The sequence below is a fragment of the Equus caballus genome, chromosome 9 (assembly GCF_041296265.1).
Source record: "Equus caballus isolate H_3958 breed thoroughbred chromosome 9, TB-T2T, whole genome shotgun sequence".
NCBI lineage: Eukaryota > Metazoa > Chordata > Mammalia > Perissodactyla > Equidae > Equus > Equus caballus.
In genome coordinates, this window is record NC_091692.1 from 65539576 (window position 1) to 65558677 (window position 19102).

General features: G+C 35.6%; 1 protein-coding gene across 4 annotated transcripts in view; it reads left to right on the forward strand.

The window, feature by feature from the left end:
- The window catches only part of ZFPM2 (zinc finger protein, FOG family member 2), a 439892-nt gene that overhangs the window by 90237 nt on the left and 330553 nt on the right, over positions 1-19102 (forward strand). For 3 of the 4 annotated variants that reach the window (XM_023648859.2, XM_070221673.1, XM_070221672.1), the window contains exon 2: positions 1203-1358. The exons of the other annotated variant lie outside the window; for it this stretch is intronic. In XM_023648859.2, coding sequence (XP_023504627.2) covers positions 1203-1358 — 156 coding nt within the window. The remainder of the gene's footprint in view (positions 1-1202; positions 1359-19102) is intronic. 4 annotated transcript variants of the gene reach the window in all.

Here is a 19102-nt window from a genome sequence, read left to right on the forward strand (position 1 = left end):
ATCCATGTAACTAATTCTCTCCGTGAAGATGTGTCATATGAATTCAGCCCTTTGGAAACGCTTTTGGGAAAACACCGATACACCCCTTTGTTGTAGGGACCTATTCCTGTTTGCCCACACGTATATAAAAATTGTAATAAATGCAATATTTTAAATTATTTATAAGATTTCTTCTTTGGTCCTGGAAATTTCCTAGCACATTTCGAACAAGCAAGAGAAAGAGACTGCCTAAGCCTTTTAAATATTTAGCCTGTCTGATGAGACTGCTGACATGAGTGACAATTAGTACAAATTACCATAATTGTGTTCTTTAGATAAAATGCCACATTGCTTCTTTAGGAGCAAATGCAGGCTTCTGCTTAGTAAAATGAATCGGATACTTTGATTCTTTGGGGCAGTCGGAAAATCAGCCGTGTGGTATTCCCACGTAGTCCACTTCAGATCCGTCTGAACAACTACAGCCCTCCCTTCCTTTTCAGTAAAATAGGTCCATTAATGTAGTGCACCTCACTCTCATTCACTCGAAGGGAGTTGTATTTTTATTACTGAAAAAGTATCACATAAATACAAATTACATTTTTTCATTAGAAAACTACTTTTCATTTCAGAAAAAATTCAATTAATTATGAATAGGGTTATGCTTTCATCAGGGAGAGAAATATGTAATTTTTCTTCAAGCCTCAAACACATATAATGAAATCTTTTCTTGGAATCCACTCTTAAGATGGATTTTTAAAAGTATAGACTTTATTAAAATCTCAGTTCAATTAAAATGCATTCAATTACTTTAAATCTTTATTAAAATCTCAGGTAAAATTGTACAACACTGTAAAAGAGACTTGTACTCTTTACCAGGCAGTTAATTCTAACAAATGAACATAAAGTGCACAGTTTTGCTCTTCAGGAGAGAAGGAAAAAATCAGCTTTGGGCCTGAGTTTGGGGTGGGGAAGGACTGGGATGGAGGTTGCTTTCTATGTAGTCACTTTAGGCGTTGGCTTCCTTCCATTTCTCATCGTAGGTCGGTGTTAATTGTGAATATGGATGTGGCATTATCTTGTGTGAGTCCTCTTGATGGCACTACTTGGCCTGTTCATAGAATCCATTTTCCTCACCATCTTAATCAAAACGACCTTATTTAAGGATTTGATTTCACTGTCTTCTTTGGATGTTTTTGGTACAGTGTCCCTGATTCTCTTTCAAGGGCCGCTAGAAGATGCCATTGAGGAAGAAGAAGAGTATCCATCAGAGGAAACGGACATCGTCTCAAAGGGGGACTTTCCATTGGAGGAGAGCTTTTCCACAGAATTGGGGCCTGAAAATCTGAGCTGTGAAGAAGTGGAATACTTTTGTAACAAAGGTAATCATTAATGGTTGGATGCAATATGTGAGTCCATTTACTCAGAGGATTTTGTAAAGTTGCAAAAATGCACTGATGGGGGAGTAAAAGTGGCAACAATGCTAATATGTAAGTCGACAGTCTGAAAATATGTGCAGAATTTTTTAAACATAAGTTATTATTTTGAAGGATAAAAGAAGCAATTCCACTTTAGTAAGTCATGTTGTATATTTTAAACATAGTTTCATGTTGACTGGCCAATTAACTGAATATTTTCATGTTGATTGACCAATTAACTGTAATACATTTACTGTTTATCATTTATTAATTCATTCTTTCAGCAAATATTTATTGAATGTCAGTTGTTTGCAAGGCATTGAATTAGGCATTGAGTGTAAGCACTGAATGGGACATTTAGAGTCTCCACGCAACGTTCTGGTTCACTCCTTTTGAAAACTGAATGCCTTAGCTCTTTGACATTGACTTTCAACACAGAAGATGGGGCTTCTTTAGATATTGTCAAATAAGAAAATACACACTCTTTCTCCATTCTAGATACTCTTTTGACACCTTGACGTTATAACCGAAAAAGTACCTGACACACTATATCTCAGCTTATTTCCAGCCTTGACTTGGAGCCAGGTGGCCTTGCCAATAATTTGCCAGTATGTCCTCACTGGGCACTTGGACTTATTTGCTTGTTTTTTTCAAAAGTGAGTTTAAGTTTTCTTGTGATTTTTAATTTTGTTTTATTTGATTGTTTTGTCTCTCCGAGTGAGGTGGGTCTTCTCTCGCCTGCTGCACCAATGTACAGTTGCACAAGCGTTTGGATAACTTCCTTGGTTTAGAACAACTGCTTTTGCTGGTGTTACCATGATAGTTTCCCAGAGGGCATGACTGAGAGTTTGCGTCTCTGTGTGTCTGTGTTTGTGTGTGCACCATTTTTATTTATATGTGTGTATTTTTTTGGCAGATAGAGAAATTATGTGGGTTTTTTTATGTTTGTGCGATTTTGTTCATCAGACTTGACAGTCTGAAGTCAATATCTTCCAAAAAAACTGTGAATACACATATTTCAGTGGCCACATATACATTTGTTACATATTATTAAAATTCCAGTATGACCTTCTCCTGTTGATGGTGTGTTAGAAACAAAGGAAACCAGCCAGTTTCCATCCCTGAGGTCAGTACGACCCTATGTCCTAAAACTGTGGAAATGGAATGCAGCACCAGCTCCTGGACGCACTGAAGTTCAGAAAACCTCTTCACGTTAATTCCTGAAGACCTTGAGATGGCTTTGTAACCTGCCTCTTGTCTCCCACATCAGACATTTTTGACTGATAATGAGAATAATAGGGACAGAACAGGCCTTTTTGCAGGCCAAATTAATACATTCCTTACTTGTTCTGGATGCTAGAACCATTTCTTGATGCTCTGTAGCCACAGCAATACATATAAGAGTTGGCTAGACATGAAGAGTTTTTTAATCTGTTTGAAGACATTCTGTATTCCTTCTTGGTCAGGAACTATATCCTTAGTCCATTGTAGAGAACCTACCTTATGTTGTTGGATTGCAATAAGAGAAGGAACCAGTAGTTAGAAAGTACTATTTATTCTTCTTGCTCTTGTCCTTAAAAGAGTTAGCGTATGGATTCAGACATTTTTGTCAATTTAATCCAAGGAGGCAGTAATAACAGGTATTATTAGATATATTTTATATTTTAGGATGATCATTGGTCAACGGGTATGTTTAATAAAAAAATATAGAACTCTAAGTTTTAACTTAGTAATTTCTTGGAAGAAAATAGACTCTTGGCAGATGCTTACATGATTACGCAGTTGGGGTCTCAAGACAATAACCTCTGTCTTCACTAAACGGAGTCCTAACTCATGAAAAATAATGGCAAGCCTTTAGGAACTAAAAAAAAACCCCCAAAACATTGAATTACAATGATTAAGAACATTATTTAGTGGATATTATTAACTGTTTGAACTGTTAATAAATGTTGGACTATTGGAAATTTTAAAAATATATCAAATAAATTATATTTAATATATAATATAGATATGTTAAATAATATATAACTAAGGTATTACATATTATAAAAATAATTCTCTAATGTTTAGTTTGAAACTAGGAAGTAGTGATAGGTAGGGATAAGAATCTTTATTTTCACATAATATTTTTCAGGATAAATGCTACTATTACTGCTTCAGACTCCTGTCATCTTATTTAATATGAAAAGAATTTCATTATTTTACTTCATAGAATGTGAGACCAGGGAATTTCCACTGAAGTCAGTAGTAACTGGTGTGAAAAGAGAGACAATTATTGATAGATATTGCATCCCCTTGAGGTCATACAAAGGATTCTATCCATTTTTCACTTGAGTTGATTAGTTTCAATAAGAAGAGAACATTTTCTCTCTGGAAAATTAGAAGCAAGTCTTTCTGTAGAAATTCCCATATTAGTCCCAGTGGCACACAATTATGTTTTCTTTCTAGTTTCAGGGAAGAAGATAGATTAGGCATTAACAGACTGTGAGTATTTAAATGGTTAATGATGCCAGTGTCATGAATGAAAAAGCATTAAGAATTGTTCCTCTGAAGAAAAATATTTTTAACTTTGTTCATGGATGAAACATACTTTTTGCACATGTTCTAAATCATTTATGACAGCTCACAAGTTTTCAATATATATGGGAAAATGAATGAGATTATTTGGAAATTTCTTCGTCTAAGGGTCTAGCCATGCTTAAAATCTAGCAATCACATGGTTGCTTTGCTATGACTTAGTTACTTTGACATGGTGAGTTCCAGGGATAATATTTTTAAACACAAAATGCCTTATTCTTATTAAACAAAGGATAGTAGTTTAAAAACTCAGATCACAAAAACGTGGCTAGAACATCTTAAGTTTTCCAAATCAAGTGTTTTGACACTGAGTGCTGAGGATACGCATATAGGCCAATATGTCTTCATTTGTATTTTTGCAACTGTGTTTTGTATAAAAGCAATCATATGCTATTGTAACTTTCCTTTAAAAAAAAAGAAAAACACTCTGCTCTTTGTAGAGACATAGTTTATCATAGGTAAATGTTCCAACTTCCTTTTAAAATTGAGCTTCCACATTATACAGGATATTTTCAGTGTTTGGAATGACTCTTTATTTATTGTTGTAGTATTTTACTCAGTTCCATACAGATATTATATATTTTCTTGTTGTCAAAGGGCAGGCTTTTTTACAAATCTCAGCATTTATTAATATTAGTAAAGCCGCTAGTCGTTATAAAACAGGTGATTAAATATGAATCAAATCACTCTCATAATGTAATATTCCACAGAAATGTCAAAGAAAGTTACTCAGAATTTTATGTCAGCTTTAAATGTGTGAAATTCTTAATCATATGAATCTGAAGTATAAATATTCACAATTAAAAGTCAAAAAATGGGGTGGGGGCAGCCTCGTGGCCGAGCAGTGAAGTTCGCATGCTCCTCTTTGGCAGCCCAGGGTTATGCAGGTTTGGATCCTGGGCGCGGACCTAGCACTGCTCAGCACGTCATGCCGAGGTGGCATCCCACATAGCACAACCAGAAGGACCTACTAAAATATACAACTATGTACTGGGGGACTTTGAGGAGAAGAAGGAAAAAAAAAGATTGGCAACAGATGTTAGCTCAGGGCTGATTTTAAAACAAAAAAAAAGAACTTGTTTAAAAAAAAGTGGAAAAGAGGGCTGGCCCAGTGGCTTAGTGGTTAAGTTCACATGCTCTGCTTCGGTGGCCCAGGGTTCACTGATTTGGATCCCGGGTGTGGACCTACACACCGCTCATCCAGCCATGCTGTGGCAACATCCCACATAAAGTGGAGGAAGATTGGCACAGATGTTAGCTCAGGGCAAATCTTCCTCACACACACACACACAAAAGTGGAAAAGCTCATCTTTAATAAATCCTTGTTGTAGTCACAGGCCTAAACTTTGACCCTGACAATTCTCTTGAAGTTCCCTATGTCACTTTTTACTTTGGGTTAGTTGCATATGTTATGTTTCTGTTTTTCATCTGTGAAGTGAATGAAATGAACTATGATTATGAAAAGAAGCTACTGCAAAGTTGCTTTGATACCTTAGATTTTAAGAATTTTAGCAAAATAGAAAGCAATGCTTTCAATTTGCACATCTTCTTTTGTGCAGTGAGTTTAGATCATTTGGCATCTTGCCTTACTGTATCTCTGAGAGGAAGGAAACAAGCAAGAATTATTTCCTTGAATTTACAGATGACGAAGACATCAAGGCTGGGTCCATAAGTGCTACACATTTCCTGTGGTACGGGATTATTTGCTTCAGTGATATATTTTTTTTTTTGCCTTCTGGTTTATATAGTAAACATGGAAATACATCAATGCATGTTTAGAACTAAGCAAACTAATGTAAATTAAAATATAGGTGTCCTGGAAAGCAACCTGGGGAGCTTTCAGTTATGTCACTCCTGGCAGGTGGGAACTCTTTTATATGTTAGCAATTCTTGGATAAACTTAGACATGGTAAGTTTCATAGTGGGGTTGCCATGGAGCAGTTCTAAAACTGGTCTACTATTATTAATTATTTGGAAGAGAGTTTCCTCCCTGAAATATTCACGTTTGTTAATGACGAAAGTGAATAAACATGTCTTGGGACACATTCCAGGAGAAAGTCACAGGATATGTGAACAGGAGGAAAAGCGTCAGGTCAGTATCACTGTAGGCTAGTACAATGTAATGCTATTAAAAAAAAAAAACTCCAAAGAAACTACATGTCAGTTAACTTTGAGTTATCAGTAACGATTATCTAGAAAAGTTTCAGAGGGTCCTTCCAAACTGTTCTCTGATGACGTCATCTCTGGAAGGCTGAAAGGGGAGATGATGCCTTTTTGGATGATCAAAGTTGATTTTGGAAGAGAAACAAACCTTGCTTCCAGTCCTAGTATCTAGGTATGAAGAATGGCTGCAGTACTTCACCCGGAGCAATGGACTAATATTAGAGCCCTTCAGTCTGGAAAGATAAGGGTTAAAAAAAGGGGCATATGGAAATCCATCAAATAAGGACACAAATATGGTGGAACAATGGACATTCTCACCACGTTCAAAAAGATTTGACATTAGGTAGTATGCAGAAAGTAAAGGATATCTTTTCATTTTAAAGAAGCTTTAAATTAGAGAAATCTAAAGCATATTCGAGAAAATAGAATAAAACCTGCAGTACTCAGACTTGGATTTGGCTCTAGCCCTGGAAGTACTTAGTACCAAACCCAAAGCAAACATAAACAGATGTTCAGTTAGGTTGGCAGAAGCTTCTAATTCCGTTCAATGGATCGAATTCAGTACAGCTCAACCCATATATTAAGCAGCTTGCTCTGTGTCAGACCCTCCACTGGGTTTTGGGGGTACAGCAGTAGACAAAAGTCAGTCTCCACTCTCAGGAGAGAGAGAGAAAATAAACAATCAAACTCACATTGTGTATATGATGTGTGATCTTGAGCACTACGAAGAAAACAAAACAGGTAAGTGTGATAGAGTGATATTGTGTGTGCGCACGTGCACTATTTTATAAAGAGAGATGGGGTTGGTGAACTTTGAGTGAAGACCTGAGGAAAGGGAGTGAGTTTCCAGTACTGAGTCAAGTTGGCTGTACCTGTGAGGCTAATGTTGCAGGAAGCCAGAAGAGGACAGCAGAGAGCTGGGGAGTAGAAGAGGTGTAGCCATATCTGTGGAACTTGTTACCCTAGGAACCAGTTGGATTCCTACCACTGTGGAAGGCTCAGGTGAGCCACAGAGGAGAGTTGAGGTATAGCTGGGAGAAGAGGCATGGTCATGACACAGTTTGTGTTTACCTAGAGAAGAAAGGCCTGCAGAAAGTAGAGATTAAAGTAGGAAGTGGAAGCAAGCATATTGGGGAAGCTGTCAGGAGATACAGATAACCCCAATCAGAAACATCCCTTTAGCCAAGGGCTTGATGAGACTCCATCTGTAGCTCATTAATGGAGTTTCCGGAAGAGCAGTTTGGGGGTGTTTGAGAATGATATGAGTCACTTTGCTCCCTTCCACAATACCAGAGTTGGGTGTGTGTTCTCTTTATCTTTTCACATCCTTGAATCAGACAGATAAAGAGTAGGAGGCATGAGAATCAGAATAGTTTCGTCATTGTTCTTAACTATTTCTGCCAATAGGCTGCCAGACTCTTTGAAGTGTTCCTTTCCTCCACCCCATTCCTTTCCTTCTATTAGTTTGTGTAGTTTTGTAGCTTTGTTTAAAAATTAAGAAATAACTGAGGAAAAGCCATGTTTTTCATTGGACTATAGCAAACCCAAGAATAGATTATTGGTATTTATGCCCCCTACCATGTTAAGATTAAGCAACAAAATATTATCTAGGCCCTTAACATTGAGGAGAAGAAAAGAACACACCTTTGTGCAGATTTGATTGTGGAAGTAGTAATTGCTTGTTTTTTATTTGATACTGAGTGAAACATTCACACTATTTTGTTTTCTCTTTTCTTCTTTTCATTTTATTATTTTTTAGTTCAGAAAGTCTATTCACCTATATTTCATAAACCCCTTTCAATCAATATGGGTTCTTTCCTCCTCATTTGTGCCTTTAATGACATGTGTTTGCTTCCTCTGATGTTTGGGCAACTGGATTCAAATCCGCAAAACGCAGCTCTACCGTAATCACTTTGAGTTCTGTAAGGAAGGAGATCTTTACAGGCAACTTTGTTCCTTTTCTCTTAATGGGATTAAGAAGCTGAGCTTTTTAAATTCTTGCATATAACATTGACATTTCCAGAGTGCGTTTGGACCAGGGAGTTCAAAGAGAAGGAATAAAAAAGAAAAGCCAATATGACTTTGTTTTTTACCTTGCTGGAGGAGCTGTTTGTGCAAATCGCCTATAAGCTTATTGACCTGAATCTTTGACTCCTTGTTTTCTCTGGATTTGGCTGGAGTGGAGACACTGATGGAGCCCTGATAGAGCTGATTGAACAGCCCCCAGCTTTGCTTGGCACAGACCTCCCTTCCCTTCGCCGCCACCTCCCCCTCCCTCCACATGACATTATTGTTCCTTGGCAAACCTTCTGCTTGCCTGGATCCAGTACTTCTCGATTTTTAAAAAAAAAAATTATTTAAAATCATTAAATTTTTCTTGCGTAAGTCATCCAACAATGCAAACTGGCAAGTAATTCTTTTCAGAAGATAGAAATAGAGGCTGTAATTGTGTCGTCCTGCTTATATTTTTATCTCATGAGATTGAAAAAAGGGAAATCTTATGACATTGTGGTATCACTCTTTTCTGGCTATCTTAAAATCTCCAAACACAGTTTTTGTTTGGAATCAGATTGATTTTTCCTCAAACCACCATTGTTGGAAAAATGAGGGAGCATTTGAAGGCAATTTGTGCTTATTGGAGAGTCAGCATTTTCTTGGTTTTGATGGAACCAGAGGGTATACAAATTTTGTCCATGACTTAATGTTTTATATGTAAGAGTTGGATTTGTCTGTCTACCTCATCTGTCTGTCTGTCTACCTCATTTCTGGTCCCAGATATATCATCATAAAATTTCAATGAAATTAAAATGGTTGATGTTATGCGGTGCTGAAATGAGTCATGATGATATCATGTATATGAATCATGTATGATAATATGTACTACCTTTTTGCATATTATAAATGAAATTCATTGTTTTTTCTGTAAGCTGACGAACAACAGATCTCCACTGTGCAATCTGCTAAAGACATTTTTTGAAACATATTAAAACTCGATAAAACATAAATTACATAATTATCCTACAATTTGTGAAACAATTTCATATTATAATACAGTGTATTTCATTTTGCTTCTACCTGGCCAAGTTGTCAAGCTATTTGTCTGTTTTAGTTTTATCTTTATTTTATATCAGCATCATTGTTAATAATAACTAAAAATTAATAGAAACCATATTTTACCATTTAGAGAAATTGCCTTTTTGTTTTTTTGTTTAGGGTTTCTGCAAGTGAAAGAACATTTTTTGACGTGTAAAATTTAGTATAGGTTTGTTGTTTTCCCTACAATGTTGAAAGTTAGGAAAAGAGTCTGAATTTATTTAATCTCCTGATATTTTATTTATATAAAGCTAAGCATCTGGATATTAGGAGATATCTGTGTTATTAATTGACTTTTTCAGTTTTAATCTAGATAGTGCATTAATTAATCATTAATTTTAGCTGAGTACTGTAAAGGAGAACTACATGTTTATAAGCCTTTTTATTGCTACTTTTTCTCAGTGATGTTTCAGGTAGAATGAAGAGCCCATGTTTCTTGAAAGAAGTAGTTTTGATCAAGTTGCAATTATATAAATGGCCATTTTCAATTAACATTTTTTTAAATTTGATTTTGCTCAAATTAAATGTATGTATAGCAATTTGTATAAATCTACAATAATGTTTGCCAATCATTTATGTCTACTAACTGTTAATTTTCTATTTTAAGAAAGTTGAAAGTATGAATAACATTAGGGAAGTCTGAGAAGCTAATTTACTTTAATCACATGGAATTAATGTAGTTGACAACCTTGAATCTGACTTTTGGTCACATTATGATTTGAGATAAATTGTTATCATTTTAAAGAAACTGATCTCTTGGAAGTAGCCATATCTCCTCTACTTTTTATCCTTAAACATCATAAATGATTTGAAAAAATTTTCTTGGTTCTGCATTAGCATTTTTTAGGTTTAAATCAAATAAGATTTTCAAAGCTATTAATCTTATAGAAAATGCGTATTTTCTTGGTAGTATATAAAATTTCTCACAATGTTTTGATTATCATTCAAGAAACAAGAGACTATATTAAAGAGTTTGCTCCTGCGTTACCTGATGGGATAGTCTTTATTCTGTAGGCTGGACCTAGAATCTGTAAAGGGAAATGTAGAAAGCTGTGGTATGATGAATTTAATTATAGTAATAAACTCAGTCACTTTTCGTTGTTCTTAAAAGGTCATGGAAAAATAACTCAATGTGTTACCCTGATGAAGTCAATACTGATAGTAAATGCAGACTGCTGTTTCAGCTTTTTTTGTCGTTCAATGAGATTTCAGAGATTGGTTCTGAGACTATGTACCAATTATAATAATTATAATAATGGTAATAACAACTTTCATTTACTGACTGCTCCTGAAAGTCAGACATCTTGCTGTACACGTTTCATCTCTAATCAACTTACCGTCCTGCAGGGTACATGTTATTTTCACCTGTGGCTTCCGGAGGTTCAATAACTTGGCCAAAGTCACAAAACTATTAAAAGTTAATACAGAATTAAAGCTTAGGTTTTTGTATGTGTGAAAATAGAGAACTAGTTCGTTTTCTGATGTCCATGATTATGCAATCCTTGTTGAAGGAGATAAACACATCTGAAGAAACCTGGACATATGAAGTATAAAACTCACTTTTCCAAGGTATTTTAACCTGACATTCTCCAAACACTTTTTAAACATGACGTGTCAGTCAAGAATGAGGGCATATATAAAAAGAAGAAATTTTTAAAAACTTAAAGTAAATGAATTAAGGGTGTTCTTAAAATATTTCTGTCCTTTTGATACTTCTGGAAAGACTGTCAATGTAAACTAGCTTGCAGTAAATAGAGTTGGCATTTTGACATAATGAGAGGCCTATATTGAAAGCTCTTTAGACTCATTATACTAACTGGATGATTATGTTGCCCTGATTTGGTGGCATGAATTAAGCCACAGTTTCCCACTGCTTGTTTCTTGTGAAGTTGTTTTCAGGTAATTCGAAAGACTGGGGACAACCCACAATGTGTGTACTTGGGCAGAAGCCAGTAATAAATGGCAAGAATGTTTGCAAATCCATCAAAACTATTTGGATAGGAATTTCAGCCCTGTAGAAATCTTTGCAAAGTGAACTTTTTAAAACAGCTTGACCTTAGCACAAAATAAGACCAAATAAAAAGCAGAGAAAGGAAGGAAGGAAGAGGGGAAGAGGGCATTGTTTGCAGGGAAAGTTCTGGGCACTGTGAAAACGTTACACTTTTCTGAAGGAAATGCAGTACAGCAGATGGTAAGAGTGGAAGTGAGATAAACATAGGAACTGGAAAAGTAAGCAATACATTCTAACAGGTTCTGTATCAAAGATCTGGAGAAGCAGAAAGATTAGACAAGGAACTGTTCTGAAACTGACAGTGGCTGTATCTTACCAAGTCTTACGCACGTAGCAGAGCTGGAAAGTGGAATTGCGCAGACAGTAGGCTGTGATTATATTTTTCTGACTGTGAGAAGGGAAGGGAAGATATCTTTAAGGATTATTTTTAAGATAAGTTTATCAGTGTGGAAATCTACAGTACAGATATATAATCCCTTTGCCCCCCCTACCTATTTAACAATGGGATTTGATGTAGTTTCTATTGTTGCCATAGAATTAGCACAAGACACTATATTTTGGGTCTTAAATAAACTTTTTTTTTTCAATGCAAATTATGGCCCGGGCTGGTTAATCAACACTGAGAACCTATGTTACGTGTTTCTGGTTATGAAAATATTGAAATGTGTGAGTGCCTATATGTGACCACACGGTACAGAGGCAGAAAGGGGAAAATACAAGGAATGTTCTCATTTCTTAAAGATACACTTATCTAGCAAGGGGAGGAAAACATATGTACAACTGAGACGAGGGGATATATAGAGAGAGTGGAGAAAATCTAAAGTTTGGTCTGATTAAGGAAGCAGTGTATTCATTCTCAGGCTTGCTTCTGGTGATGTGCGTGATTCTAGCGTGGAACCCATTCACCAGCTGTACCTGCCTCATTTAGTCCTCGTGTCCTGTGCTCCGATATCCTGTCCTAGTGGCTGACTACCAAGGGGAATAACAAAATACAGTAACTCATAACAAGAAACAATTCAACAAAAATATAGAGCGATACAGGAAAAAAAAAAAAAAACGGACAAGGAAGATAGCTTATATCCTAAGGAAAACCCAGTTTGGAAAAGAATGATTTATTCTCTATAATACTGGCAGTTGTGTTAGGAAATTTTAAGGTGGTCCTAAAACAATCAGATCACTAATAAAAGGAATGAATTTTGAAAATTTATGTAAAATGCCTATCTTATCTTTACACTTAACATTGCCAAATAAATATTAGATCTATCCTCATTCACCTTTTTAGTTTATTTTGATTGTTTAATTAAATATTTTATATTGAATGGTAGACCTAGAACAGTTCAATGTAGCATAGTGTAGCTTCAGAATTCCTCACTTGTACAGAGGCCTTTCAACGCCCTGCACCTAATTTTCTAATTGTAACTTTAATTTGTTCTATTAAGGGGGACCTCCCAAACTGTCTATGCTTCAGGCCCCACAAAGCCAGAATCGACCCCTGCTGGTACCTTCAGTAAATATGGGCAATCTCATAGGAGACAGCAGTGAACAAGTATGTTAAGTTTGGTTTCAACTTCTAAGTTTTGGAAAACCTTGAATACAATTCCTAAAATGTCTTAGTATTTATAGTAGATATCTGAATTTCAAATCTATTATCATTATATAGAGTAAGTTGCCCTGAGCCTAAAGAAGACCACAGATATTCAGGAAAGCACTGTGTAAAAAATTAAAGCAGAGAGGGGAAAAAACTCTCCCACGTTTCTGAAAATCTAGACGATGCTATGGATACTATCTATAGTTTTCCTGTGTTATCACCAGCAGTCAAGGATCTCTTGCTGGCCCTGAGGGAGGAGGTGCTGTGGGAAGACCTTGTGGTAAGATGAGTCTGAATGCGTCTCATGATAACATACTTGGGACTGACCCTGGTGGTAGAAGCTAGATAAGGATCTGAGTTTGGACAAGGCTGATGTGACCTAGAATACTTGTTTCCCGCCCCCCCCCCCCCCCATAGATATGAAAACTTCATTAGGATTGGATTCAGCTGTCAGAATAAGCTCCTGTGGAAGCTGCCACAGGACTCTCCCACTTGCATCCCATTGTCCAAAACTTAGTTTTATGGAGTGGTCCACCTCACTGAAAGGGAGGCTGGGAAATGTGGTCTTTATTATCAGGTGGCCACATGCCCAACTGCAAATTCTGTCACTGTGGAGAATTTTCAAGGCTTATGCAAAGGACATAGTTTTTATTTGTCTTTGTTTGATTATTGGGATAATTAATGACTCAAACTATTGTGCCAGTCAGTCCATTCTACATGCATGCTTTATCCAATCTGATGAGTATTTATTGAACACCTGCTATAGGAGACTTTGTGGAACATGCGTTGAGTATCTCGTGAGCAAACACAGGGAAGATCTGGCTATCTTAGAATTTACATTATACCAAGGAGGCAGAAAATAATCCTACAAGTGCAACAAGGTGATTTGACCTAGTGAGAAAGGTCAGATAAAGTGTTCTTAAGAATGTGACACTTGAGCTGGCATCTAATGCTGAATAGGTATTAATTAAGTAAAAAGAAGTAATAGGGTTTCAGGTGGAGGGAACAGCATGTGGTTGGGAAGAGCCTGGTGAGCATGCAGAGAGAGCAATGGGAACTGTGGTGTGAGTTGACCCTGGAGAGGTAGATATGGACCAGAGAGAACAGGAAGGACAATGATCATAGTGTGAAGGACAGGGAATCATGAGAGGAAGCATAAGAGAGGCAGATAAATGTCTTGAAAACAGAAGTACTAAATGCAAATCTGAGCTTCCAGTAAGCCACAGTAGAGAGAGAAAATGGAAGAATAAGATATAATTCCAATGGTCAGGCAGCAGAAAGACAGGGTTTATCAGGAGAAGTAAATGTTACCCCCTATTTGTGAGCTCAGAGAGTCATTCATCTTTAGTGTGTTTGAACTAGTGTTATGTAAAGGGCATTCAGATATGGACCAGAGTCTTTGTTAGTTGCTGTCTCAGAATTTGCATTCTTCATTGGCCTTAGCATTTTGGATGTGTGGCTTGAATAAAGTCTATTTGTAATGAGTAAGTTATATTATAGTAATGGAACGCTATGGTAATCAGTGATTGCTTATGAATCATGTTCTCAAGTGGATTATAAGAGAGGAGTACCCTCTCTAGAATGAATTATTTTGCTAACAAGGAAAGAATAAACAATAAGTTTATATGGAAGGCAATGTTCAAATATCATTACCTTCTCAAATTGGTTTGAGCTTTCTGTGTCGATTAGGTTGGCTAGTTGGGGAGACAGTTTGTGAGATAGATTGGACTTTACTTTTTGTTGTTGTTACTGGTGATGATGATTTCCTAAAGTGAATGCGGGCTTGAAGCTTGAAGACTGAAGTCAGCAAATTGAAGGGTAGTGTTTTCTTGATGGAAGAAGAATGGAACTGTGAATAGGTAAATTAGAGTTCAGAAAATTCTCATTTATAGACTACCCCACATTGCTTTCTCTCTTCTTTGGAATAAGTGCCTTAATTGTGTAGAGTACTCTCTGAATGGAATATAGTAGTTACAATGAGGGATTTTGATAGCAGTGAGGAGAAGGGGGGAAGATATGATAAGAAAAGGTATTTAAATATAAACTTTGTAATATATATTTTAGAAACATCTTTTAAAGTGGGATGTCTTTCCCCCCCACATTTGTTTATATATTTAACTCTTTCAAGCGTTCATTGAGAGAAATAATGAGGGGTAAAAATTCTTGAATGATACACTGCTGAGAATTTGCTTTATTTTATCTCGTGTGGAAATTTCTCTGATGCTCCAAGCCTTCAGTGAACGTAAACTTTGAGAAAAACCTTTTTCACGTGGAGGATGATATTGACATCAGGGATAAATGTTCAGTATGTAGAAAGAATTTATAGACCGCTGTTCTTTCTTTGTAAATTATCAATACTTTAATTGTGATTTTTTATATAATATAGTTAACATATACATTAATATTTTCAATAATTTTCCCTTACTAGCTATAATAAAATGCGACAAATTACAGGAGTCACCTATTGACTATAGAGATTGAGGGGTTTTTTTTGCCTAATAACAGACTTAGTCCTTAGACCACTATCGTTAACTGATTGTTTCTTCATCTGGGCTCTGAAAATTTATAATCAGATGTATGTGGATTCTATTCTTTTGATCTGTTTCGTTGTTCATATTCTGGGATATGAAAAAGGCTATTGTCAAAATAATGATATATTAAATAGGGAAAACTCAAGTAAGTTACAAGGAAATCATGTGCATATTTGAAAATAATTGTCTGCTGAATATAACTATATAGGTCATGACAAATCCTACATTTTCTCATACATTTTTAGTAAGTCAAAGTGAGACTTGAGTCACACACCATTATAGGGATCCACAGAATCATGGACCTATTCTTTTCAAACAGTTTAATTTCCTTTTAGGTCTTGGCAGAGAGGGGTAATAAACAATTGCATGTTTTTCATTTTGTGTCTGGAAATATAATCATGTCTATAATTTGGCGATGCAGAGCTAATTTAACGTGACATTTTTGTCTGGATAATCTGTAACCAAGCAGTGGTTTTAAGCCAAACAGTGTTGTGGGGCTACTAGGCAAAGCAAACACAAACGGAGCCTTAAACTTAAACGTCCTCGCCCTTCAATACGAGCTGCAGTTTTCTGTTTTTGACTGTTACAGTCCTTTAACCAAAGCTATCTTGTCTGATGATAAAACCATAAGTGTATGAAGCTCACACATTTTTCATCTCTTTTATGACCTTATCTTTCATGAGCGGCTTCTGTGAAGGTATCCTAACTATAGGAAGCACCTGGAAAACATATGTGATATCTATTCTCTGATAAGCAGTTGTGAACAAGAAAGTAGATCTGTCACTTCTGAACTGTTCATTGTTAAAAAATACTTTGATGATTTAGCTGATTGCAAAATACATTCTAGGGATGACTAACAGCTACAGTAACACTTCTAGTCAAGAAAGTTCAATAGTTATATTGTACAAGAATTTCTATAAGAGGTTAATATTGATAGGAACTACGTGGATTAAAAGAGCAGGGTTGAGAAAGGCTGTTTGCTTGCATGACTGCTTTCAAACACTGCTGCTGTTTTGTGCTGAGAAAGTGGCTGTCCCAGAATGTGGCAAATCTGTAATTTCTACAGGAATGTCTAACTTTGGGTGAAAAGATGTTTGTTTGTGTTTTTGAAATTATTTTTGCCTGGCAAGTAGAGCCACTGCTTTTACTACCTTGCCAACAATACCTAATATGGAATTTAAAGATTCTGCTTCATGTGTTCCAAAGACTGTATTCTAGTGCATTTCCCCGAGTCATTTGTGCTGTGTATTATATTGCTCAGTAACACCTTCAATTTCCGCCTATAGGGCTCTCATTGATTCTGAAAACTAGACTAAGAAAAATGGAAGGGCCTACAAAATATGTGTGATATCTTTTAAAAGAGCAACAAAAGAGTTTAATCTTGCAATGGAAAACCATTAACTCCATAGCTATAATTTTAGTAATGTTGTAGATTTTGTTACCACTTGACATTTATTCCATTTTATCATCTTATGAATTGGTCTCTGGATTTTATAGTAGTTATCCCATTAAATGTGTTTGTGCTTTGCTAAAAATACACTGAAGTTTCTATTTAAAAGTATGTGAATAAAGAATTTAGCGAGTAAATGAATGGATGTCAAATGCTTTTCTAGCTCTTTCTGTAATTCTCTTTCTAGCATCCTTCTCTGTCTTCCTAAACAAGAAAGCTTTGGAACCAATATCTTAACAAACTTGTCACTATTGTCTTGGCTATTAATTATTCATGAAATTTTTCATAAGCTACTCTAGAGTGATGATTTCAAACATATAAGAATCAAAAATAGATAGAAATTTTTTTAAAAAGATGGTCAATAAAGTCATTTCCATTCAAATCAAGAAGCTAGAGTTGGGTTGATAAATATCAAAATAAATTTCTATTTATAAATTTTCCTTGAGAATAAATATATTGATAGGAAAGAAGCAAGTCTCTATTGTGAGGGAAAAAGTAGTGTTTCTTAAAAGTAATTTAGAGATTTCATATTTGATCAAATTATTTTTACTCACTTCATTTCATTAGTAAAAAGATTAAAAATGAATTAGGTAAAAACATTACCATAAAAACGAGACCCAGTTTCCTGAGATAGTCTTAGAAGATGAAGGATCTAAAAGTTGAAAAATATGACATATTTCAGTTATTAAATAGAAAAATGTGCTAAAAGTAAGTAATTAGCAAATGTGATGATTTTGCAGGAGGTTGTGGTAAAAAGAAGGAAACCAAAATCTAATTTTCCAGCTCGTCAGTGAGCAATGATTATTGATTAAGCATCTGTGTGTAGTTGTTTTTACTAAATTCCAAGTAAAATAATATACCTTAGAAAAAAATAATGTTTGTAAAGATTAAATCCACTAAACACTTCATTTTAATATGTAAACATAATGAAGAAACAAGGCTTATATATGATGCGGGCAAAGCAGCCATCAGATCACATCCTGCTATCATTGTTGTTTGATATCCAGTAGACTTTGACTGTAATGTCCTAATAGGTTTGGAGTATGGTCTTCAGAGTCAGACTGACTTGGATCAGTTGGGCCAGGGCTCTGCCACTTGGGCCAAGGCACTGTCACATACTAGCAATGTACCTAGGCATTTTCTCACGTGTCTGCCTCTTGGTTTACTCTTCTGAAATATAGAGATACTAATGGATGGCAGTATTGTTGACGTGATGTTCATAAAGCATTTAGCTAGTGCTAAGTGGTGCTCAAGAAACGGTAGCCATGTTTAGGTTTAACAGAATCTGAACTTGAAGACATGATCTCTGCCTTATTCACCTTTATGATTTCGGTGGTTGACACATAGCAGATGTTGAAATGAACATAAATTTAATTATGACCTGTTTTGTTTTCTACATCCAAATGTATCATTTTATATGCCATTCTTATGTTTTTATCATCTTTCCCTTTTGTGCATTCTTTCTTTTGGAAAACATTATTAAATAATCAGACAAGGATCTTAAAGTGTTCTCTCTCTGAATTTATTTTTATTAATGTGATGTATATTGCACGCTTACCTAGTTTCATAAATAGCTTAAAATAGTTGCAAAATGTCATTTATTTTGAGCTGTTAATTGTGTACAATCAGCTGTTTTTACAGTGGTTCTTTAAGTGAATACTCTGCAATGTTTATTTTCAGTACTTCTAATTATATGTGCTGCATAATGAAACAAATTAGAGCAAAGCATTCCAGGAATCAAGATTATCAATACAGTGTATTGCTTCAGATGTTGGCACAAGTTGGAATCTAAGCCCCACACTTCTGACTTGGCAGTTAAGTGACATTTAATGAAAGTATTTTATTATATGAAATTACTAGCTCAGTCAAGCCCTTAATAGGCTGAATTATAATATTTTCATTTTGAACGATTTACCAAATTTCTCTGTGCATCAAACATCTGCTGAGATTTGTAGTCATCCTGCCATTTTATTTTCCTAGTAGATATTGGCTGAGAATGACCATGGGTAAATTTGGCCTACACTGAGTGAAGGAAAGGTTAACTTCATTCAGTTAACCATTGTATTGTAGGGGGCTTCTCAAACTATTTCTCTTTAGCATTTTAAAACTTTATCTGTATCCTGCTTGTGTATCATTTAAATGTCTTTAATTTCACCACCTTCAAGCTGCCGTGTTTCCTGCACAATGTACTCTTTCTAATATGGGATACTTTGGGGAGATGGCTCCCATTTTTAATCTGAAAAATACTTTTCAATCAGGGATCTTCAGGACGTGAAGCCTACAGCGTTCAGTTTC